Genomic DNA, 24,601 nt, shown 5'->3' with positions numbered 1-24,601 from the left:
TCCTATTGAATTGTGACCAGTAGAATTTTACATTTGTTGAGTGTTATGACTTCCCACCATAACCTGTATGGATTTAGTCTAGATAATAGTTACTAAATTGAATTATATAATTTGTATTTGGAGGTTGAAAATAATTCATGAAATTTTTCTGTGAAGAGAGTGAATCCCTTAACAAGAATAAAAATAATAGGAAAACCTGACTTTGTTTTCTGTAGTGGTTCACTTTTTGGTATTTTTTTCCCTTAAAATGTTCTGTAAGCTATCATAAGTTTCGGTCATATTAGTTACTGTAAGTAACTTGAATATTGAAATAAAGAAGAAATTCTTTTTAAAAGAAACATTATGTTTACTTAGTTTTAAGAAATACAAGCAAAGGAATACATTAGATCTTTTTGGCCTTGTATTCCTATTGTTGTAATATTTGAAGTAGGTTTTCTCTTTTCTGAGTATATATAACTTGCAACTAACTTGTGTCATCTTGGACAAGGCAACTGCTGAGGCTCAATTTCTTGATGAAATGGAGTGATCTCTTCTTCAGTTCTTACCTCATAAGAGAGCTCTTTAAGTTGAGTTTAGCTTCTGGAGTATGATCCCTGAATCCTCATGCTTATTATAGTTCCTGAGGCATAAACAAGTGATCAGTTTTTGTTTATTGAATGGGGAAGTCATCACATGAAATCTTTTTATATAAAACACTTAAAAATTTAAATATCCAAATGCTAGGTAATGTTGTTGAGTAATTTTTTATTGAAAGCATTTTAAAGAGCATTTGAGAGCACTTGTTGAATTTAAAATGTGAAGTGTATTTTAAAATACACTGTTAATAAAGGTAATTTTACTCACTGGCTACTGTTTACAGTTTGAAGACCAATTAATATGAAATAATTCTTTATGATTTTAAACGTCTTTAGTTTTATGAATTTATTATAACCAAGTTGAACGTAATTTTTAAACAGCTTATTGAAAATATACTAACCATTTAAGAAACTGATTTTCTGGAGCAAAGACTGTCTCTGGGACCTGAAATCATTCTTTGAAATTCTTTCCCTAGTGTGCCCGTGTCTTTCTTAACTTACTGGTTCGATGGTGAAGTTGTTAAATGCAGCCCTGGGGTGGGGGCGGGGGAAGTTCTGAACTGTAGTGTAAAAAACTTTCACAAGCATTTTGGTTACTCAGTTTGGATGGTGTTCTTTAAGTGAGTTTTATTGACTTGTGGAATCATTGATGACAAATTAATAATTTAAAAGTTCAAGTCTTACATTGCTATAAAGAAATAACTGAGCATTTGGGAGGCCAAGGTGGGCGGATCATGAGGTCAGGAGATCGAGATCATCTTGGCCAACATGGTGAAACCCCGTCTCTACTAAAATACAAAAAATTAGCTGGGCATGGTGGTGCATGCCTGTAATCCCAGCTACTTGGGAGGCTGAGGCTGGTGAATCGCTTGAACCCAGGAGGCGGAGGTTGCAGTGAGCTGAGATTATGCCACTACACTCAGCCTGGTGACAGAGCAAGACTCTGTCTCAAAAATAATAATAATAATAAAAAATAAAAATAAATACCTAAGCCTGGGTAATTTTTAAAGAAAAAAGGTTTGTTTGACTCATAGTTCTGCAGGCTTTACAGATAGTGGGATACTGACATCTGTTTGGCTTCTGGCGAGGCCTCAGGAAGCTTTCACTCATGCTGGAAGGTGAAGGGGGAGCAAGCAGGTTACATGGCCAAAGCAGAAGCAACAGAGAGTAGGGGGAGGTGCCGTACACTTTTAAACTACTGGATCTCAAGAGAACTCACTGTCATGAGGACAGCACCAAGACAGGAGAGATCCACTTCCAAGATCCAATCACTGCCTGCAATTGGGGATTACAATTCAACATGGGATTTGGGCTGTGACAATATTAAAACTGTATCAGTGACCCTCCCAGCACTTTAGAGCCTATACCATTGCTATGATTTGATGATGACAGTACATTTTCAAGAATTGCTTAAACTTTCTCTGGTTCATTCAGAAAAGTAGGGATAGAATTACTTGCTCCAGTAAATGAAATTAAACTATAGGATCATTTTTTAAGTGTGCATTGTTCTCAGGGGTCTCAGACCCCTGTTGTGGTTTCTTCTTACAGTATTTTTAGTAGTGCGTAAGATTTATGAATAAGATTGAAATATCCCTTTGTTGTGTGGGAAATCCAGAACAAGTAATTTACTCTTTCTCAGTCTGTTTTTATTTGTACGGTGCAGGTAATACTACCCATCCTGCCTTTATTTCTGTGATACGTAAGAAATTGTATGAATTGATGTTAAAAGTGCTTTGAAAACTTACAGATAATACTTTAGCTGCTTTGTTTTATATAGCTTTTGCCGGTGTTCATCTGTAGATAAAATTAGCATTTTGGACTTTAGAAGATGCCACTTTATAAGTCCCAAAACTTTGTAGTTAACCTGTGTATGTCTTTGTAAATAAGTAAATATGCTTAGATTTTTTGAAAGTTCTTAAAGGGGTCATTGAGATAATTTGATTTAATGACTTTATTTTGCAGGTGAAAAAACCAAAGCCAGAAAAGATAATGACTTAAAATCATATAGTATGACAAGGCCAGTTTTGCATTCCACAGTACATTAATATATGGAAAGAGTATATTTGGTATGAGCTCATGTTTGGTTTATTTTATGGTATATTCATGGAAGGGAACAGATACAGATCATCTGAAGTGATGAGTAGTTCCCAGTTGTGCATTTTTGCTTTGGAATATTCTTAAATTCAAATATTGTTCTTTATAAATTCCTAGCTTTTCAAATAAAATAAGCCCCACTATGAAATCCTGAACCCGGAAGAGCTGAAAATGTGTACTTTTTAAAAAATCGTGTTTCCCTATTGATCTCAGTACATTCCTAAGAACTGTTGCCAGTTAATGAATATTTTGTTTAGACTTTTCCTGAATTAGAGGAGGTGAACAACTTGTTTTAAAGGTTTTTCTAGGCTGCAGCTCCCATGAGGATGTATATATATTTTAAAAAGTGTTAAGGATGGTTAGTGTAGCAGTTCTGTTTCTTGAAAAATCCAGGTAATGCTAACCAGTAATCCTTAAATCTGAGGCCATTATTCCCTGAGGATTAATTTTGTTAGCTCAAAGATATGTGAAACTTTGCATGTAGAGGGTGTTGGTAATAGGCAGTTGTGTTTAGGGCGATACGTGTAGTAATACAGGTTTGAAAAGGTCTTATGTTCAGATGTTTGAGTAAAAGGGAGAAGAGGAAAGCCTTTGGGGACCCATAAAGTCCTATAATTTTCAAAATGATAAAATTTCAGCTAGATGAGCCTCATGTCTTGTCCTTTAAAGTTTTATATATTATTTTATCACTTCAAATATTATACGCTAAAACTGTCGTAGAACTACCATCTACTGTTTCTCTATCTTGGAGTTCACACTGTTTCCAAGCCAAGGGGAATATGAAAATTAAAAGGATGTGGGGGAAGTTGGAAGCTACATCTGTGAATATAGGCATCTTAAAATTCGCCATGTATCAAAATGTGTAATGTGGATGCTTCCAAGAGAGCTTCTTTAAAAAAAAATTATTTGTATTATTGAATTGGAGGGGTAGGGGAAGAAGATAGTCAAGAGAATATAGAAGCAAAAATGTACTTGATGTACTTCGACTTTCCTGTAGCCATTGGGAACACTGAAATTTGGAAGGACTTTCCAGAGTAGAAAACTATAACTTTCACAGTGTTTTACACTTAGTGAACAGTTGTTTCTTAGATGTTTGCTAAGACCATGCAACTGTGATAAATACATTAAATATAAGATGTTATTTTTCCCTTCAGTGAGTTTACAGTCTGGACAGAAAAGATATGTGGAACCAAAGAAAACTTTACAAGACAATTTTTGCTAAATTATATAACAAATGCTCTATTAGAGGTAAAAGTATTAGCCAGGGCGAAAGTTAGCTAGTGAGATGGAACTTAAACCAAAGAGGTTCGGTATCTGACTGTTGTCTTAGCCCAGGTAAGCTCATTCTTCCTTCTGAGACTCCCTGTGAGCGCAGAAGGGCAGCTACTCTTAATTTAGGCCCTTCAGCACAGTTGATGGCCCAGAGCATGGCAGAAGATAACTGTGTTGTCTTTTCTTCACTTTAACTTCTCTCTCGCAGTCAACTTATGTGTGAATGTAAGTATTTTTCCACAGACTTCTGTATATCCTGTCCTTGGCCGGTTTTCTTTTAGATACCTCTAACTTCAGGATTTCCATTTCCATTCTTCAATTCCTCTTTAAGGAGGTCAGTAGGCGATACCTTCATTAGATTTGAGAAGCAGTATTTTTTTATTTTCCCTTTCCAGTCTTCCGTGCTTAAAAATGAAAGTTTAGAACGTGCCCTTTCTGTCACAGAAATGAAAATAAGTTGATATTATTGGACAGCTATATATGTTAGGAATTTTATATTCAGTGTACTATTTAATCATCACAAATTTATGATGTGGTAATTATTTTCATTTTACAGATAAGGAAACTGGAGTTTAAGTAATTTGCCTGAGGCTGCATGATCAATAAATGACATCAGATGCTCCCCTGCCCTGCCACCCACAGCTGCTTCATTCTTCCTTTGAAGCTGAGAATACTAAAAGGAAAAAGAAAATATAGGAGGTTGAAAGAGAGCTGAATTGAACATCTTTTCAGCTAAAAGTTAATGAAAAGTTTAGTTTTGAATTATGCGTCAGGAGCCTCTGAGCAAATAGTTCTGTGTCAGAGGGTTTCATAGCTTCACAGGCTGGATTTGAGTAGTGTTTCAGTTATTCAAGGGCGGTGAGCTTCTCATATGATCTCGTGCCTCTTCATAGTAGTATGGTAAAGAACTAGAGCACAGTGCTAGGTGTGTAGTAGGCACATAGGAAATTGCTGCTCTATGTGTTATCACTACTTAAACAAAATTTAAGATTTGTATTCATCATTGATTATAGAGTAAAGTGGATGTTCTTGGCAGCTTTTGGCAAGTGAATAGTGAACCTTAGTTTAACCATTTATTTTCTTTCATAATTCTTTATTTATATTTCATCCTATCTCTTTATCAGTCCCATCACTGAGAAAAATGTTTTCCCTGTGTAGTTGCCTCTGCACTTAAAGCAGGCTTGGTCCATGAATCCCATGACAAGAGCTTTGAGGACATGAGGAGCCTTCTTTGTTCATGGCCACAATTTGTGTGTTTTCTTTTGGATCACCGGTGAGTGAGCTTCCCTCTAGAGCTGGATGAGCTTAGTCCTCAGTTTTGCAGAGAAAGGAGCAGCAAAGAGCAGTTGACTGCTTCCCTCTGGATGCTAGGAGGAAAGGAAAGTGAATCAGCATTCATTTTGTTCTGCTCCCACCTTGCAACATCTGTCTGCCATTGATCTGCTTCCTACCTCCTTTAACTTGTCAGTGCGTAATCCTCCATAAGGTATCCTTAAACTGCGTAAGAGACACCATAATATTGTATGGGGCTTTTGGCAGTTCTTTCCTAAAACCAAATAGATTTAAGTCACAATTCTAAATTTTGGGATAATAGCAAGAAACGTTTGGAACACTTTGCAAATAGTTTCAGGTGTGCACATGTGAATGTATCCTTTATTTTCTCTGCAGCCCCTACCCAACACACAGCAGAGAGAAAAATACCAAGGAGTGAAATTGTGTTTTATGAGGAAACATGATGACTTCCTTCTCAAACAGACATAACTGTGTATCTGCTTAAGTTTTTCAGCCTTTTATTATGTTCTTACACTTGATCTTTTTCTATAATTTACCTTTTTCTTCTTTCTCTCAAATTCCGTATTTTGCTTTTATTGTTTAGTGCAGGACTTGAACTCTCCTAAAATTGTTTCTTCTTTGTGGAAAAGAAAATGGCAGGAGTGAGGCAGTAAAAATTGTGACCAAAGTAACAGAAATGCAAGGCATGGACAGCAGCCATTACTAGATAACTAAAACTTGATTATATTCAAGTGCAGATTTGACCAGTGCTAAAATAGCATGGAAATTAGAGCTCTGAGGGACCTTAGGAGCTGCAGAATATAGCTTTTTTATTTCACAGGTGAGGAAATGACATTTTGGGGATTTGGCCAGATCAGTACAGCAAAGTTATCTATGAAACCATGGCTAGACCTTGGTCTCTTGACTTGCATTTGACTTTTCCATGGTTGAGATGAGATTATCTTAGAAGTAACAAATGGCAGACACTGATGACCTAATGCTACACTGGCTTTTTATTAGTGTTTATTTTACTTTCATAAAAAATATTGTACATTTCAAGTTAGGATTATTATTGAATTACCACAATATTCACTACAGACTTTGATTTACGAGCTTCTCAAGTGTACATCAATTATAATCAATTCTAATATTGATTATATTGATTATTCATAGTCTAACATTGGGGGATTGGTTGCATCCTGCTATATCCATGTGGTAGAATATCATACTTCTGGATTTGGAAAGAGTGTCTCATGGTATTAGGAAATGCTTAAGGTTTATTAAGTGAAAGTCCTGAACAATATATACAGTATAATACCAGTCATGTGTTTAAAAAAATGAAGTATATGATTGCTTAAAAGTTAATAATGACAGTGGTTCTTTGAATGCTAGCATTATGAAAATTTTAATTTTACTTTATTTTCATGTTTTCTGCAAAGGCACATTGTAATCAAATCAGTGAGTATTATAAAAATGTAATTTATAATTCAGTTTCTACATTCAGCAATAATGTATATGGTAAGAAGAGCTACATCTGTGAAACTCTTTGGTGTGGTTTAAGTTATTATTTATGTAATAATCTTCTCTTTCTGTATCTTTATTTTTCTGCCCTAGACTGTCTTATTAATGTATTTTTATTCCTTAGGAAACTCTCCGTATAGCTTTATTATACTTCATTGGTGCTCTCTCTATAACCCCTTTAATTTTACCTTTACTCACCAATTTTGTTCAAATAATACATGTAATATAATTTGTAAAGATACTGCAAGCCTTGATGCCAAAGCCTAGCAATCCCTGGCTTCACCTGTTTTCACCCTCAGGCTCACATTCCAGAAGGAACTTAACACATATAGCCGTTTTGTAGGGTATTTAACGTACACATTGCTAACCAAGATGCTGCTTTTCCTTTTTATTCATTACTTTTGGACAGCATTTACATTCTGTCATCATAGATGAGGTTTTAGCTCCCATGCCACTCCTTTCCTCTCGTCTCTCACTCAGTGTGATTAAACGAGTATTAAAACTAAATAAGCAATTATGTTTATAGTATTTTGACTATGTAAACAGTGTGTCATTCTCCCACACCCCCCACACCAAGTAATGTAATTCTCTTTATAATTTTGGTTTTTCCTTAAAATCCTATTTAATTTTTAATTAGCAAGTAATAATTGTATATTTATGGGGTGCAATATGATGTTTCAATATATGTTTACAATGTGGAATGATTAAATCAGGCCAATTAAAAAATTTGCTTTACCAAGCTGTCATTTTGTATGGTGAAAACATTTACAATTTACTGTTTCAGCAATTTTGAGATAACACAGTACATTTTTATTTATTATAGTCACCATTCTGTAAAGATTAGTGAAGCATATTTCTCTTGTCTAGCAGAAACTTTGTGCCCTTTGATCAGCATTTCCCCTTTCCCCCATCTACCCTCCTGCCTCAGCCTCTGGTAATCATCATTTCACGCTCTACTTTTATAAGTTCAAGCATTTTAGGTTCCACATATGAGTGAGATCATGTGGTGTTTGACTTTCCATGCCTGTCTTACGTCTTAGTATGTCTTATGACTTCGTATAATGTCTTCCAGGTTCATACATGTTATTGCAAATGACAGAATTACCCTCCTTTTAAAGACTGAATAGTAATCCATTTATATATATAAATGGATTTTACATATATAAAATAAGGTAAATCTATATTTACCTTTTTCTTTTTCTCAAATTCCTATATATATAAACATATACATACACACACATACACACACACCATTTTCTTTACCCATTTCTGTGATGATGGACACCCAGCCTGCTTACATATCTTGGCTATTGTGAATAATGCTGCAGTGAACATGGGAATGCAGATATATCTTTGACATACTGATTTCAGTCTTTTTGGATATAGACTCAGAAGTGGGATTACTGACTGGATCATAGGATAATTCTGATTTTAGTTTTCTGAGGAGCCTTACTGTTTTTTGTAACAGCAGTATTAATTTACATTTCCACCAACAGTTCACAAGAGTTCTCTTTTCTCTACAACCTTACCAATACTTATCTTTTGTATTTTTGATAATAGCCATTCTGACAGGTATAAAGTAATATCTCATTGTGGTTTTAATTTGCATTTCTGCGATGACCAGTTTTTCATGTGTGTTGGCTGTTTATATGTCTTCTTTTGATAATTGTTTATTAGGTCTTTTGTTTGTTTTTTGATTGGCATATTTGTTTTCTTGCTATTCAGTTGAGTTCATTTTATATTTTGGATCTTAATCCCTTGTCAGATGTATGGTTTGCAATCCTTTATGAGATGTATGGATGGATGGTTTGCGGGTTTTTTTTTTTTTTTTGGTTACTATATGTGTTATCACTTCACTTTACTGCTTGTAAACAATTAATAAAGCTTTACTGTACAGAAGCTTTCTAGTTTGATATAGTGCCATTTGTTTATTTTTGCTTTTGTTGCCTGTGCTTTTGGGGTCATATCCAAGAAATCTTTGCCCAGACCAATGTAATGGAGCATTTCCCCTATGTTTTCTTCTAATAGTTATATAGTTTCAGGTCTTATATGTAAATCTTTAATCTGTTTTGAGTTGATTTTTGTATGTGATGTGTGATAAGGATTCAATTTCATTCTTCTTCTTGTGGATACCTGATTTTTCCAGCAACACTTATTGAAGAGACTGTGCTTTCTTCATTGTGTGTTCTTGGTATCTTTGTTGAAAATCAGTTGACCAGAAATGTGTGGAGTTTATTTCTGGTCTCTCCGTCTACTTTGGTTGGTCATTGTGTCTGTTTTTATGTCAGTACCATGCTGCTTTGATTACTATAGCTTTGTAATAGACTTTGAAGCCAGATAATGTGAGGCCTCTAGTTTTCTTCTTTTTGCCTATATGATTCTATACAAATTTTAGAATTGTTTCCTATTTTTGTGAAAAATGTCATTGGAATTTTAATATGGATTACGTTGAATCTGTAAACCACTGTTGGCAGTACGGACATCTTAACTATTATTTATGTGAGTCCATGAACATGGGATACCTTTCCATTTATTTGTGTTGTTTACAATTTTCTTTCAATATTTAATAGTGTGTAGTATACAAATCTTTTACCTCCTGGATTAAAGTTTACTTTTAGGTATTTTTTTTTTTTTTGATGTTGTGAATGGGATTGATTTTGTTGTTAGTGTAAAGAAATGCTACTGACTTTTGTATGTTGATTTTGTAGCCTGCAACTTTACTGATTTGTTTAGCAGTTCTAATAGTTTTTTGGTGGGTCTTTACAATTTTCTGCATGTAAGATTATATTATCAATTAACAGGTATTTTCAATTCTTGCTTTCCTATTTAGATACCCTTTATTTTTTTTCTTGTGTAATTGTTCCAGCTCGAACTTTGTTCTGTGTTGAATAGAAGTAGTAAGAATAGAAATCCTTATTCCTGATCATGGAAAACCTTTCAACTTTTCATCACTGAGTATGTTTGTTGTGGAATTTTCATATACAGCCTTTATTATGTTGAGGTATCTTCCCTCTGTGTCTAATTTATTGAGAGTTTTTATTATGAAAGGATATTGAGTTTTGTTAACTACTTTTTCTGCATCTATTGAAATGATCATAGGGTTTTTGTCCTCATTCTGTTAATAGGGTATATCCATCACATTATTGATTTGTGTATATTCAACAATCCTTGTATTCTAGGGATCAGTCTCACTTGGTGGTGAGTGATCCTTTTAATGTTCTGTTGAATTTCGTTTGCTAGTATTTTATTGAAGATTTTTGCAGATATGTTCATCAGGGATATTAGCCTGTTATTTTCTTTTCTTGTAGTGTCTTTGTCTAGCTTCGGTATCAGAGCAATACTGGAGTCGTAAGTGGAGTTTGTAGGTATTCTCTTCACTTTGATTTTTTGGAAGGATTTGAAAAGGAATTGATATTAGTTCTTTAAATGTTTGGTGTAATTCCACCTTGAGGCATCTGGTGCTGAATTTTTCTTTGATGTAGATGTGTTAATTACTGATTCAGTCTTCTAGCTTGTTATTGGTCTGTTCAGATTTTCTATTCCTTCTTGATTCAACTTTGGTAGGGTGTACATTTCCAGGAATTTATTCTAGGTTGTCCAATTTGTTGGTGGATAATTGTTCGTAATCTCTTTGACCCTTTGTACTTCTGTGGTATCTTCTGAGTTGTGGTATCTCCTCTTTCATTTCTGACTTTATTGTTAGAGCCTTCTTTTTTTGTTAGTTTGCTAAAGGTTTATTGATTTTGTTTATCTTTTTAAAGAACCAACTCTTAGTTTTACTGATCTTTTCTGTTTTCTTTCTGCTCTCTATTTTATCTATTTCTGTTCTGGATCTTATTTCATTCTTTCTGCTAATTGGGGTTTAACTGGTTCTTTTTTCTCTAGTTTCTTGAATTTTTTTGAAATCTTTACTCTCTTTTGATATAGGCATTTATTGCTGTAAACTTCCCTTTTACAACTGCTTTTGATGCATCTCATAAGTTATGGTATGTTGCGTTTCCATTTTCATTTGTCTCAAGATGTCTTTATTTTCTTTTTAAATTTATTTGACCAGTTGGTTTTTCAGGAGCATATTGTTTATTTGTGTGTGTGTGTGTGAATGTCCCGAAAGTCCTTCTGTTACTGGTTTCTGGTTTCATTCCATTATGAGTAGAAAAGATATTTGGTATAATTTCGATCTTAGATTCATAGAAACTTATTTTGTAGACAAACATATAATATATCCTGGGGAATACTCATTCCAGTTGCTGTTGGATAGAATGTTCTGTATATGTCTGTTAGGTCCATTTGGTCTAAAGCGTTGTTCAAGTCCACTGTTTCTGTCTGTATGATATGTCCATTGTTGAACATGGAGTTTGAAGTCCTCTGCTATTATTGTGTTGCAGTTGATCTCATCCTTCAGATCTATTAATATTTGCTTTATATATTTAGGTGCTCCTATTTAAAATTGTTCTATTCTCTTGAACAGGACATAAAATAATGTCCTTCTTTGCTTCTTTGTCTCTTTTTACAGTTTTTGACCTAAAGTCTATTTTGTCTGATGGAAGTATAGTCATTCCTGCTCTCTTTTGGTTATCATTTTTCATCCCTTTATTCTCAGTCTGTGTGTGTCCTAAGGCTAAAGTGAGTCTTTTGTAGGCAGCATATTATTGGATCTTGCTTTTCTAATCCATTCTTCAGTCATTGTTTTTAAAAATCCATGCAGTCATTTGATTGGATTTTTTTTTTTTTTTTTTTGGGAGAAGGAATCTCACTCTTTCGCCCAGACTGGAGTGCAGTGGTGCAAACTCGGCTCACTGCAACCTCTGCCTCCCAAGTTCAAGCAATTCTCCTGGCTCAGCCTTCCGAGTAGCTGAGACTACAGCTGTGTGCCACCACACCCAGCTAATTTTTTTTATGTGTGTGTGTTTAGTAGAGACAGAGTTTGACCATGTTGGCCAGGCTGGTCTTGACCTCAAGTGATCTGCCCACCTTAACCTCCCAAAGTGCTGGGATTACAGGCGTGAGCCACCGCATCTGGCTACTTTTTGTATTTTTAGTAGAGACAGGATTTTGCCATACTGGCCAGACTGGTCTCGAACTTCTGCCTCAAGTGATCCGCCTGCCCACCTTAACCTCCCAAAGTGCTGGCATTATAGGTGTGACCCACCGTGCCTGGCCTGGCTTATAGTAATTTTTAACGAGCTGCAAATACACTCAGTACAGTATCTGTCAGTAAATGGCGGTAGTTCTTATTTCATTCTTCTTCTTGCCTTTTTCTCACCAAAAATGTGAGCTGTGTAGTAAAGACCATATTTGATTGATTGTTTTGCTATGATAATTTTGAATTGAATGAAATTCAGAAGGACCTAAGCAGGATCAGATCCTTCTTCTTAAGCCCTAGAGCCCACTCAAAGGGAATCATTTTTCTAGTAAATTGTGGCATATACAGTACAGCAATTTGCCAAATATCTGTGTCTCAGAATTGTTCTTACGAAATCCTTAGGCAGATGCCTCACTGGATGCTGACAAAGACTATCTCCTAGTGTAATATAACCATTTTTTCTTTTACCTTAGGAAAAGATTCACTCTGAGTGCCAGATGAAAAAGTTGACTTGTGCTTAAAGGCCATGTTATTTAAAAAAAAAAAAAAAAAAAAAAAAAATCTTGAAATGCTACAGTTGGACTCAGCAAGTCGAGATGCCACAGCCAAGACTTGTTGAAGGAATAGGGAATTGACATCTCCCATTGCACTACATTCTACAAAATATATTCATTGAGGAGATGGGTGCTGTAAGCCCTTATACTTAACGTATTTCTGAGGATTGAAGGTGCTAGAGCCAGCCAACTTGTTATAAGTGAGTTTGAATGAATTAAATGTGAATTCACAGTATTTCCTCTACTCCAAAAGTTCTTGAGGCAATTGTAGGAAAGGACAAAGCGGACACAAAGACAATATGATAGTCTGTACTGGGGGAGCTGCCCCAGTGGTGCCAGGGGCCTGAGGACCCTAGGGATACTTGAGACCCTAATTGGTATACTTCTTTAGGGTCAAGAGTTGGAGTACAGCCTTGCCAGAGTTAACTGTCATAACTCTTGTTACTGGCCATGGGTATTTCATTTCACACGTTCTCCTCTACTGATTTATTAATTCAGAAATTGATACATTAACTTACTAGCAATAGTTGAATAAAACTTAAATTGTATATTCAGTATTATGTTTTGAAATGTTTTAAGTTTTCTCAAGTTGCACTTAGATGCATTCAGATGCTGAGTTTAATCTCTTAAGTTCAATGTGTGTGTGTGTGTGTGTGTGTGTGTGTGTATGTATGTGTATAAAACATGTTCTAGTGCTTGGACTATTGAAGTTGTTAATAAAATTTGTGGTTTCTATCACAACAAGGTTTGCTAAACAAAACTATCAGAGAGCACACAAGTGTGTTAATAAACATGAGCCTGGGGTTTGTTTATTTTGCATTTTATGTTCAGTGTTTCGAGTAATACGTTGTTCTGTGTGTTAACATTTTAAATTTATGTAGTGCATTTTCAAATTGTTTTTAAGTTCAGGAATTTAAAATCAATTTTTAAAATTAATCTATACTATACTATACTATACTATACTATACTATACTATACTATACTATACTGTAAAGAAGCCAGTGTGGCTCAGTGATTAAGACCATGGAGGCGGTCGGGCGTTGTGGCTCATGCCTGTTATCCCAGCACTTTGTGAGGCCAGTGCGGATGGATCTTTTGAGCTCAGGGGTTTGAGACTATTTTGGGCAACATGGTGAAACCCCATCTCTACAAAAAAATACAAAAATTAGTTGAGCGTGGTGGCATGCGCCTGTGATCCCAGATACTTGGGAGGCTGAGGTGGGAGGATTACTTGAGCCCGGGAGGGGATGAGCCAAGATCATGCCATTGCACTCCAGCCTGGTTGACAGAGTGAGATCCTATCTTTAAAAAAAAAAAAAAAAAAAAAAAGGCATGGTTTCTGACTTTAAAGACCTGAGATCAAGTCTTGACAGTGTCACTTTGCAGAGTAGTGCTGTCCAGTATGGTAGCCACTAGCTACAAGTAGCTATTAAGCACTTAAAATACAGGTAGGTTGACTAATGGAATTTTAAATTGTATTTAATTTTTATTAATTTAGATCTAGGTAGCCATGTGTAACTAGTGGCCACCATAATGGGCTTCACAGTACTAGGTGACTTACTTCTTTGTGTTGCAGTTTTCCCATCTGTACAGATGAGATCATATAAGTTACCTTTTGTGGTTACTATATGGATTAAATAAAGTAATATAGTTAAGAAGGAGTGTAGCACTATGCCTGGAGCAGAATATTTCCATGAGAAATGGTAGTTAATTATAATGACATACATTTAATAAACGAGTTATTTTGCTTTTGAGCATTAATTTAAACCTGTTTATTTTTGTTCTTCCCTTCCAGGATTAATTTATTTTTGGAAATCAAGTGCAATATTGGAAGCCATTTCTACTAATTTTATTTCATTTTTAAATTTATGATTTGATTTGAATACTATCATGGGAGGAGCTGTGAGTGCTGGGGAAGATAATGATGACTTAATTGATAATTTAAAAGAAGCTCAGTATATTCGTACTGAAAGAGTGGAGCAAGCCTTCAGAGCGATTGATCGTGGAGATTACTATTTGGAAGGCTACAGAGACAATGCTTACAAAGACTTAGCCTGGAAGCATGGAAACATCCACTTGTCAGCACCTTGCATTTATTCTGAAGTTATGGAAGCATTGAAACTTCAACCAGGATTGTCTTTTCTTAACCTGGGAAGTGGAACCGGATATTTAAGTACAATGGTGGGCTTAATTTTAGGTAATTTTATTTTTGTAAAATTCTATTTTAAAAAATAAGCCTATTTTGTATTATGGTTTATGATTTATAGGAGTTGTAACTTTGTATACAGTATGTTTGAATGTGTATACTCAATGTAGGTATCTTCCTTACTTAGATGTGAAAACACAAAGTAGTAGTAATCTTTTTTCATTCCCAGTCCTTACCCTGATAGTTCCCACGTGTAATCCTCAACTTACAGTAGCTCTGGGAACTGACTGTTCTCTGTTAGTCATTGTCTGTACTTCAAGTCAAGCGCTGGTAGGCAGGAAACTCAGGAGTAATATTTAATCTATTTCAGGTAGAGTGTTCTGTCTTCTGGCATATAAAGTTTGATGGTTATCTAAGAGCATTGTGCCAGGTTTTTGTTAGAGAGACAGGAGAATGTGGGATATATAAGATGTGGCACTGTCAGAGTAAAGCAAGGGATTGGAGAAAAATAGAGAAGAAAGAAGTATATGTTCATTAAGCTTTCAGCAAACTTTTCGAGTGTTTGCTCTGCCAAGCGTTGTTCCTGGCATGTACATATGGCAGTGATCAAAAGGGACTAAGATTTCTGCCCTCAAAGAGCTTACTGGATGTTAAATGCTAGGTATTGTTTAAAGCAGTGTGTGTGTATTAGCTCATTCAGTGTTCCTAATACTCCTTTGAAGTACAGACTATTATTAATCCTTTTATATGGGCAAGTAAACAAAGGCACAGGGAAGTTAAATAACTTGCCTGAAAGTCACATATTTAGGAAGTGACAACTGGATAGTATGGAATATAGGTGGAAGACGCATGGGTGGAGGAAGATCTGCTGTAAGACATTATGTTGGATGGAGGATGACCAACTATGAAGTTTACTAAGCCATTTAGTTCAGCTGCCGTATTCACTGGCTGCTACTGTGTGGCATATGTTAAAATAGAGCATTATTTGAGGGGGTGGGTGGGGTGTGAGAAGACATAAGAAAATCAACAGCCTTCATGTAGTCTGATAGGTACTATAGTTGAGGTATATCCCTAAATTAATAAGGATGAGAATGTGGTGTAAAATTCACTCTAAAGTGATGGGGAATCATTGAAGAATTTTAAATAGAGAATGACATATCCTCTAGTAGGGTGACTATGTTCCAGTATGCTGGGACAGTCCTACTTTATCTCTGTTTTCCTATTGTCGGTATTAATAGTGTCCTTTCATTCCTCTAAGTGTCTGAGTTTGGACAATAAATTATGTGGTCACATTATGACTTTTAAGGTATAGTCAGGTCTGAAATTTCCTCCGTACACACTAGCTAGTTCCTTACTCTGTTAGTCATGGGACCTCCCATCTGTTTCATTTAAAAGAGTGGGGGTGGAAGCCTTTCATTCTGCAACTGAATTAGTTCCTAATGTATAAGAACTGCTCAAAGGTGATAGGAAATTATTAATTTTCATCGATAAAGAGAAATTTAAAAGCTTGCATTTAAATTTGGCCCTCCTCCCTGTCCTGAGACAGGAATTTCTTAACAGGTTGGAACTTCCAGATGTCTGTCACTTCTATCACCAGTTTTCTTTGAAAAAGGAATCTATAGGGTTTGAGACAGTCTGCAAAATCTAAAGGTGAGAGTAGGGAGAGCTGCTTCTTTAAAAAAAAAATGGGAATTGCTATCCTTGAACATTTCTTAACCAGCTCTGGCAACTCTGGGCTGGAGTCCAAGCCTTATACCATGTTTGGCCAGCCTGAAAGTGCCTGTTTATTCTGTCTTCCACTTCTCTAGTATATGCCAACTGGCTCATGCTGAGGGAGGTCAATCTAGCCAAACTTGGGATGGGGGAGGTATGCATCATAATTTGCAATCTTGCCAGCAATGAGGTTGCCTTCTTAGACTCATTGCCTAGTCCCAGGCTCCAAGAGATTAGATGTCTGTGGCCAGATGGCACTGTAGGCAGATGTCAAACTTGTTGTATCATGAATGTCTTTTAATCCATGACATGGGCAGTGTGGGGAAAGGGACCACTGGTGTAAATGATCTGCAATGCGCTAGATGGTTTCCTCCTGTTACAAGGCTGTAGGGAATCATGGATCTTACATATATGGCAGTGGCTCCTGGATACTATTCCAGGATTTATCTTCGTGTGATCCTGCTAAGTTAAGACCAAGATATAGTTGTTCTCGTTTTGATTAAGAATATTCCTTTGGTGAGAAAGATTAAAGGAGAAGCAGAAACAACAGTCTGTAAAACTATGATTACAGCTAATAAGTCTTAAATTCACCAGGCTTCTAAGGAAGCTTTATCTTTTTTACCCAGCTTTCTATTTTTAGTTTGTGTATTGTGTGTGTTTTATGTCATGGAGGGGAAGGTATACATCCGTAAAAATCACTTAGAACTGGATCCAGAGGAGCATGCTCATATGCTCCCTGTGATTATCTGAGTGTAGTGAATCAAATTTGGCTCCACTGCTTCACAGCCACCTTATTAACAGAAGTTCTTTATTTAAAACAAAAAAACTGTAACACTATGGCTCAGCCATTTTTCTTTTCCACTTACAAGATGGGGATAACGGGTGCTCCCCATAGACAGTGGGTCCTATGGGTAGTACATATTTAGTAGTAAACTCTGGAGGAGTCCCGGCCGAAGTAGGGAGAGTGGGGCATCTGTGATTTGGTAACACAGTTAAGGAAGATACCCCTTGCGGAATTTCCACTTCATTCCAGAAACACAAATCCAGAAACACAAATTCAGTGAGAGCGGGGCATCTGTGATTTGGTAACACAGTTAAAGAAGATACTCCTTGGGGAGTTTCCACTTCACTCCAGAAACACAAATCCAGAAACACAAATTCAGTGAGACTAAGTTAGGTTTTTCTTTTATCATTAATTTATTCATTTATTTTTCGGCAGGGTCTCAGTCTCTTGCACAGGCTGGAGTGTGGTGACACGGTCTTGGCTCACTGCAGCCTTGACCTCCTGGGCTCAAGTGATTCTCCTGCCTCAGCCTCCTGAGTAGCTGGGAGTACCAATACGCATGGTTAATTTTTGTACTGGGTTTTCCTTAGAAAATTTCTTATGATTAAAGCACACTTTAGGGAATTATTCATAAATTTACTTTTATTGAAGACAATGGAGAATAGATCACTCCAACTCCTGAAATGTGTCATTGAGACATGTTTTTGAATTTCAAATTGAAGGTAATTCTTCATGTCCTGCTTGCTTCTCCTTAAATATTTTCCCTGAACTAAGGGTTTTCATAAAGATCTAGTACTTAATTGATTCTCCTCTCAGTACTGTCTTTTCATTCTCAGGGAATTCCATTGAAAAATAGGATGCAAAAAAAGCAGCCTCCTACGTCCTATATTTTACCTCTGCTTTCCATAACTGAATTGAGTATCAGAACCGCGAAGGCAAGTTATTATGATAAACTCTTTGTGATTCAGGTAGGGATTCTGAATCCTGATCCTTTTTACTTAGGGATTCATTTTCATATTCTTGTATAATCCGTACTATAAAAATTCTAGGTATCTTATAAAACATATACAGATTCATCCCACCTAATGACTTTCTCTTAGTCTCTTGCCTAGTTCCCAAATTATTAGGATTGATTTTGGGGAGACTGCCAGTGTCATCCAGCACTATAGATGCCACTACCTTGCTGCTACAACATTCTTTCCTAAAGGTGACAGTTGGTAAGCAGGAAACTTACTGCAGTTGCCATGTTATTCAAAAGCATTAGTTAAGCTATCTGCTGCCATCATGTTTGACCTCTACACTCTTTCACTCTTTGTCATGGGATGTTAGGTGGTCCTTATTCAGCTAACCTATATCGCCTTTGACCTCAGCGCTTGTGCTTTCTCTCTTTTGCCTGCATGCTTATGCATATTCTCTCGCTCCCTCTGCCTCTAATGAGGTATAATTCACATACCATCAAGTTTACTCGTTTAAGAGTACAATTCAATGATTTTTAGTGAAGTTTGCTGAGTTGTGCAAACATTACCACAATACAGTTTGAGGATACTTCCAATGTGCTGAAAAGATTATTCCCCATGCCTAGTTGCATCCACTCCCAGTACTCAGCCAGTCCCTGACAACCAGTTACCTACTTTCTGTCTCTATAGATTTGTCCTTTCTGGACATTTCATATAAATGAAATCATACAATGTATGGTGTTCTGAATCCAGCTTCTTTCACTTAGCATTACATTTTCAGGGTTCATCCATGCTGTAGCATGTCTGAGTACTTTATTCCTTTTTGTGGCTGAATGCTGTTTCATCATGTAGATATACACTACATTTTGTTTATCCATTCACCAGTTAATAGACATTTGAGTTACTAGTTTTTGGCTGTTATGCATAATGCCATTATGAACATTTAGGTACAAATCTTTGTGTGGATATACGTTTTCATTTTCTTAGGTAGATTCTTAAAAGAGTAGAATTGCTAACCTGTATGGTAAATTTATGTTTTTAAGAGACCAACAAAGCGTTTCCCAGAGTGGCTGCACCATTTTACATTCCCACCAACGTTTTATGAGGTTCTAGTTTCTTGACATCCTCACTAATACTTGTTACTTTGTTTTTTAAAGAACGATGTTAGTTGATACAAAGTAGCATTTCATTGTGGTTTTAATTTGCTCTTCCCTAATCACTAACCATATGGAATAGCTGTTCATGTGCTTATGGGCCATTTGTATATTTTTTTGGTGACATGACTAGTCAAATCTTTTCCTATTTGTTAATTGGGTTGTTGATTATTGAATTGTAAGTATTCTTTATATATATTTTGGATATAAGTTTATCACAAATAGAATTTTCAAATGTTTTTTCATGCTCTTTTAAGTGCCTCTTAAAGAATGTTCTTTATTAACTTACTTTAAGCTGAAAAATTAGGGAGATCCAGGGTGGTCAGTTCCCCCATTCCTCACCTCTCATTCTTCTTGGTAAGATAAAACACATTCTGGGCCGGGCATGGTGGCTCACATCTGTAATCCCAGCCCTTTGGGAGGCCGAGGTGGGTGGATCACAAGGTCAGGAGATCGAGACCATCCTGGTTAACACGGTGAAACCCTGCCTCTACTAATTAAAAAAAAAAAAAAAATTAGCCGGGCGTGGTGGCAGGCACCTGTAGTCGCAGCTACTTGGGAGGCTGAGGCAGGAGAACGGCGTGAACTCGAGAGGCGGAGCTTGCAGTGGGCCGAGATCACGCCACTGCGCTCCAGCCTGGGCTACAGGGCAAGACTCTGTCTCAAAAACAACAAAAAACACATTCTGCAGGTATCAGGGTTTCTCTATAAGATATACTCTGTTTTATGCATCAAAACAAACCTCAGCTTTTCCTCTATACTGTTAACACTTTTTCTTTTTTTTTTAAAGGAAATCTTTTTGTTTTTTGAGACAGAGTCTCACCCTGTTGCCCAGGCTGGAGTGCAGTGATGTGATCTCAGTTCACTGCAGCATCTACCTCCCTGGTTCAGTTGATTCTTCTGTCTCAGCCTCCTGAGTAGTTAGTACTACAGGTGTGCATCACCACGCTTGGCTAATTTTTTTTTTTTTTGTATTAAAGACGGGGTTTTGCCATGTTGGTCAGGCTGGTTTCGAACCCCTGACCTCAAGTGTTCTGCCCACTTTGGCCTCCCAAAGTGCTGGGATTACACGTGTGAGCCACCATGCCTCGCTCTGTTTTTGTTTTTTTTCTTTTTAGGAATTATAATGTTCTTTGTTTTTTTTTGAGATAGAGTGTCACTTTTGTTGCCCAGGGTGGAGTGCAATGGCATGATCTTGGCTCACCGCAACCTCTGCCTCCCATGTTCAAGCGATTCTCCTGACTTAGCCTCCCTAGTAGCTGGGATTACAGGTGTGTGCCACCACGCCTGGCTGATTCTGTATTTTTGGTAGAGACAGGGTTTCTCCATGTTGGTCAGGCTGGTCTCGAACTCCCGACTTCAGGTGATCCACCCTCCTCGGCCTCCCAAAGTGCTTGGATTACAGGTGTGAGCCACTGCACCCGGCCTTTTTTTTTTTTTTTTTTTTTGAGGCAGAGTCTTGCTCTGTTGCCCAGGCTGGAGTGCAGTGGTGCCATCTCTGCTCACTGCAACCTCCGCTTCCCAGGTTCAAGCAATTCTCCTACCTCAGCCTCCCAAGTAGCTGGGATTACAGGCGTGCACCACCATGCCCGGCTAATTTTTGTATTTTTAATAGAGACGGGGTTCACTATGTTGGGCAGGATAGTCTCAATCTCCTGACCTTGTAATCTGCCCGCCTTGGGCTCCCAAAGTGCTGGGATTACAGGCGTGAGCTACTGCGCCTGGCCCATCTGTTCTCAATATGTGATTTATTTGGGGCTTTGTCAGCAAATCTGTTTTGAAAACAACCTTTTATTTTAGGCTAATCACATTTTACGAAATTCATGAAACTCTTTAACTATTTGAACTATTACTTCTTAGTCCTAGTTAGGCTTCTGGGCGTCTTTTTTCTGCCCTTGTGCTCCATATGGAGTTGCCACCACTGTTCTATTTCTTAGATTTTTTTTTTTTTCCCCCCCTCACTTACACTGGTTGTGCAGTAGAAGTCATTACTGACAACCACCTCTTTCACTGCTGCTAACTCTGAAAATCAATACCCAGGTGATTTTGTGTTTATGAATAATATTACTGCTGATTATACAGTAATAGTAAATAATAAAAATAATAAATATTAGGAAGCAATACAAGTTTTACAAAGTTTTCATACTAATTTCTTCTGGTTATATTTTTTCATACTATTCTTAGAAGTTAGGAGGAAATTTCTCCAGTGATGTGAAGTGGCTTAGGTGGTTCTCTGAGCATTTTGAGTTTTATCTTTGTGATTAACTGTTTCCCAACCAAGGTTGTCTATGTAGCAAATACAGCCAATCCTTACTATTTGCAAATTTTCTCTCTTGAGAATTCACCTACTTACTAATACTTAATTTGAACTCCCCAAATCAAAACCCACACTGCTTTTATGATCACTTGCGAGCTTGCAGAGAGTAACAAAAAATTTGAGTCTCCTGCTTTGCATCTTCCTAGCAGAGGTGGGATAAAGTGAAGCTCTCTCTGCCTACTTATCTCCGTGGTCATACAGAGATGACCAAAGGCATGTCACAAGCTGCAGTCTGCGCTGGGGCCTGTTGATGACTTGAATCCCAATTCTGGCAACAGTTCGTGGGGTGGCTCAGGCAAGTCACTAACACTTCTTAAGTTTATTTTCTCTTTTGTAAAATAAATAATATAGCCTCTACCAGGATGAGTTCTCAGGATTTAATATTATAATCTGTTTGATATATTTATGTATGTACATATTTTCCTAAGGAGCAACAGTTCATTTTTTTGCCAATTCAATGTTTGCTGTATTTTTTAGAACATAACTATTACACAGTAAATAATGAGAATTGACTGCGTGTTACTTCGAGAAAAGTACTAAACCGTTCTGAATTTGTTTCCTTAAGTGTAGAATTTGTGAATCTCTATCTCCCTGTGTAGGAGCTGGCACCTACAGAGTTATCTTTGTTACTCTGTGACACAGTCTTCCCTAGGCTGAGTTGGATGTTGGACTGAATGTGTCAGGTTACAGCCAGAGGTTGGCTGGAGTTGGCAGGGCTGCTTGGTCTGCTGGAGTTCTTGGTCTCATCTGGAACCTGCCTTCACATTCTCTCTGGATTTGGTTCCTGCAGGGTCAGTCCATCTACCCTCCCACACCCTTGCCAAAAATTGTTTCCTTGGATTTCACATGTCTATATGTTATGTTTATAAATACTTTGTCCTTTTTTGGGAGCAACTTTGACTTTATCCTGTAGTGAAGGGTGAATCTTTCTTCTTTCTTTAACATCCACGTGCAAAGGATTCATAGATTTCTGCCTCTAAGGTCTGGCAACTAAGCTCTGGACACTCTTGATCTTCCAGGCTGCACTCCCAAGCTGGATTCTTAAACATGGTGCCTGCATCCTGTTTCTTCTCCAGTGTACAGAAGATTCCAGAGTTGAAGCCTTTCCCCAACTGCGTTTTTCCTGCCCTCTTGCACATGTGACAAAAAGTTACCAAATTCTCTTCTTTCTCCTCTGTTTCCTTTCTTAATGAAGAGCACTTTTTTCTTCTAAATTATATAATGCAGAAGCTTGAGTACCAGTCTCTCCTCTTTAATTTTATTTTGTGAAGTAGGTAACATAATCACAGGGCTGAAAATTTAAAAGTATCAAAAGAAATACTTCGAAGTATTTTCCTTTTTTTCCTCTCGTATATTTTACCTAGTTGCCTCCCCACTTTGACGATAACTTTATTATAGAGCTCTGAGGACACTGCGATTTTCACAGGCTTTATAAGGATAGTTGGCTTGGAGTCAGAGCAAATTTATTTAGGAGTAAAAGGAAAATATTTGTTGAATTTTGACAGATTTCTTCAAGCAGCTAAAATTAATAAGAAATTAATTTTGAATGGAATGTACTTAATAACATTTACTTCTGTGGCATGCATCATTCCCTACCATCAGATAATATAGATTTAACATATTTTTTTGGTCAGGCACTATTTTAAAATCAAGACATGAAAAATATTTTTATACTTTGTGGATATCATTTGTTTCAGTCTTCGTTGTGAACCTTTTAAATTTGAGACTGTAGCTACATTTATGTACTTTATCATTCTTTAAGCAAGTATTATGTTAGACCCTGTGCCAGCTGCTGAGGATATGAAAGTGTTCAAGACACATCTCCTACCCTTGAAATTGTGCGTGATGCTTCTGAACTAGCAATAAAAGTGTGGTGTTAATCTTACTGGCTGTTCTTCATTTAGTCTAGTAAATATTTATTGAGTATTTATGTGAATCTATTACCATGCTGGTCCCAGGTATCTTCATGTACTTCACAAATAGACGTGCAGTGGAATGAAAGAGCTGATGAAAATGTCTTCCAGGGAAAATGATTGCATTAAGAAAAATTTGAGACTGGGCACAGTGGCTCATGCCTGTAATCCCAGCACTTTAGGAGGCCGAGGCGGGCAGATCACCTGAGGTCAGGAGTTCGAGACCAGCCTGACCAACATAGAGAAACCCTGCGTCTACTGAAAATACAAAATTAGCCGGGTGTGGTGGCTCATGCCTGTAAGCTGCTTGGGAGGCTAAGGCAGGAGAATCGCTTGAAACCAGGATGCGAAGGTGAGGTCATGCCATTGCACTCCAGCCTGGGCAACAAGAGCAAAACTCCATCTCAAAAAAAAAAAAAAAAAAAAAAAAAAAGAATTTGAGTCAAAATCTGAAGGTGTTTAAATTAGCTTTTTAAACTATTCTGTATTATACCTTAACAAATTTTTTTCTCAGCTTGTTGAATTTTCTTTGTTAGAAATTTAATCTCTGTTTTAATATTACATTGCGCATGTTGGGGTATAGTCATAGGTTGTTCTTGACCTATTAGTCTTGAATATTAGCACATTGTGTAGAAATATGTAAATGAACTTATTGTGACATCTGTTCTTGATATTTCGACATTTTAGAGATATGGTTTACTTAGGGCCTTGGTTCCATTCTCTGTAACTGTGAAACCAACACTTTGAGATCTTTTGTAAACATATTTCTAAGATTCATGTGTGATAAAAGAGTAGCATTTGCATAGCCATAGACTGAGAGGAGGCGAGGGACTGGAACGTGTTTCTGGTAAATTGCAGGACTTGTTACATGATGCCTTTCCCAAAGCTGGAGAGCAAAGAACAAGGTCTAATCTTACTAGCTTCAGAATGGTTAAGCTAACATGGCAAGACTCAGGACAAATTTGACAGTGTTTGATGTTTTTCCCAATGTGATATAGTTGGATGGGAGAAATAAATATATCTTAATAAGTGTTTGGAATATATTAGAACAGCTTCTCTTAATTGTCTAGTTAATAATTACTTAGCCTTTTGCCAATTGCTTTCCTCCTTTTTCCTTTATTCACCTTTGGTCTGTTTTATTTTTGTGCATTATACCACAGGATATTCGTGGAAAGAGTGAAACCTATTCCTGTCAACTTTTTACCCGTTACTCTCCTTGAATACTTACAAAGTTGCTTATAAATCTT

At 36.8% G+C, this 24,601-nt stretch overlaps 1 protein-coding gene across 5 annotated transcripts in view; it reads left to right on the top strand.

Moving 5' to 3' along the window:
- PCMTD1 (protein-L-isoaspartate (D-aspartate) O-methyltransferase domain containing 1) overlaps nt 1–24,601 on the top strand; it is an 81,483-nt gene that overhangs the window by 24,661 nt on the left and 32,221 nt on the right. For 2 of the 5 annotated variants that reach the window (XM_025394474.1, XM_025394476.1), the window contains exon 2: nt 14,167–14,568. The exons of the other annotated variants lie outside the window; for them this stretch is intronic. In XM_025394474.1, the coding sequence (XP_025250259.1) occupies nt 14,262–14,568 (307 nt within the window). In that variant the 5' untranslated portion in view covers nt 14,167–14,261. The remainder of the gene's footprint in view (nt 1–14,166; nt 14,569–24,601) is intronic. 5 annotated transcript variants of the gene reach the window in all.

The sequence above is a fragment of the Theropithecus gelada genome, chromosome 8, assembly GCF_003255815.1.
Source record: "Theropithecus gelada isolate Dixy chromosome 8, Tgel_1.0, whole genome shotgun sequence".
NCBI lineage: Eukaryota > Metazoa > Chordata > Mammalia > Primates > Cercopithecidae > Theropithecus > Theropithecus gelada.
The sequence above is the reverse complement of the archived record's forward strand: the minus strand, read 5'-3'. Positions and strand labels throughout refer to the sequence as shown.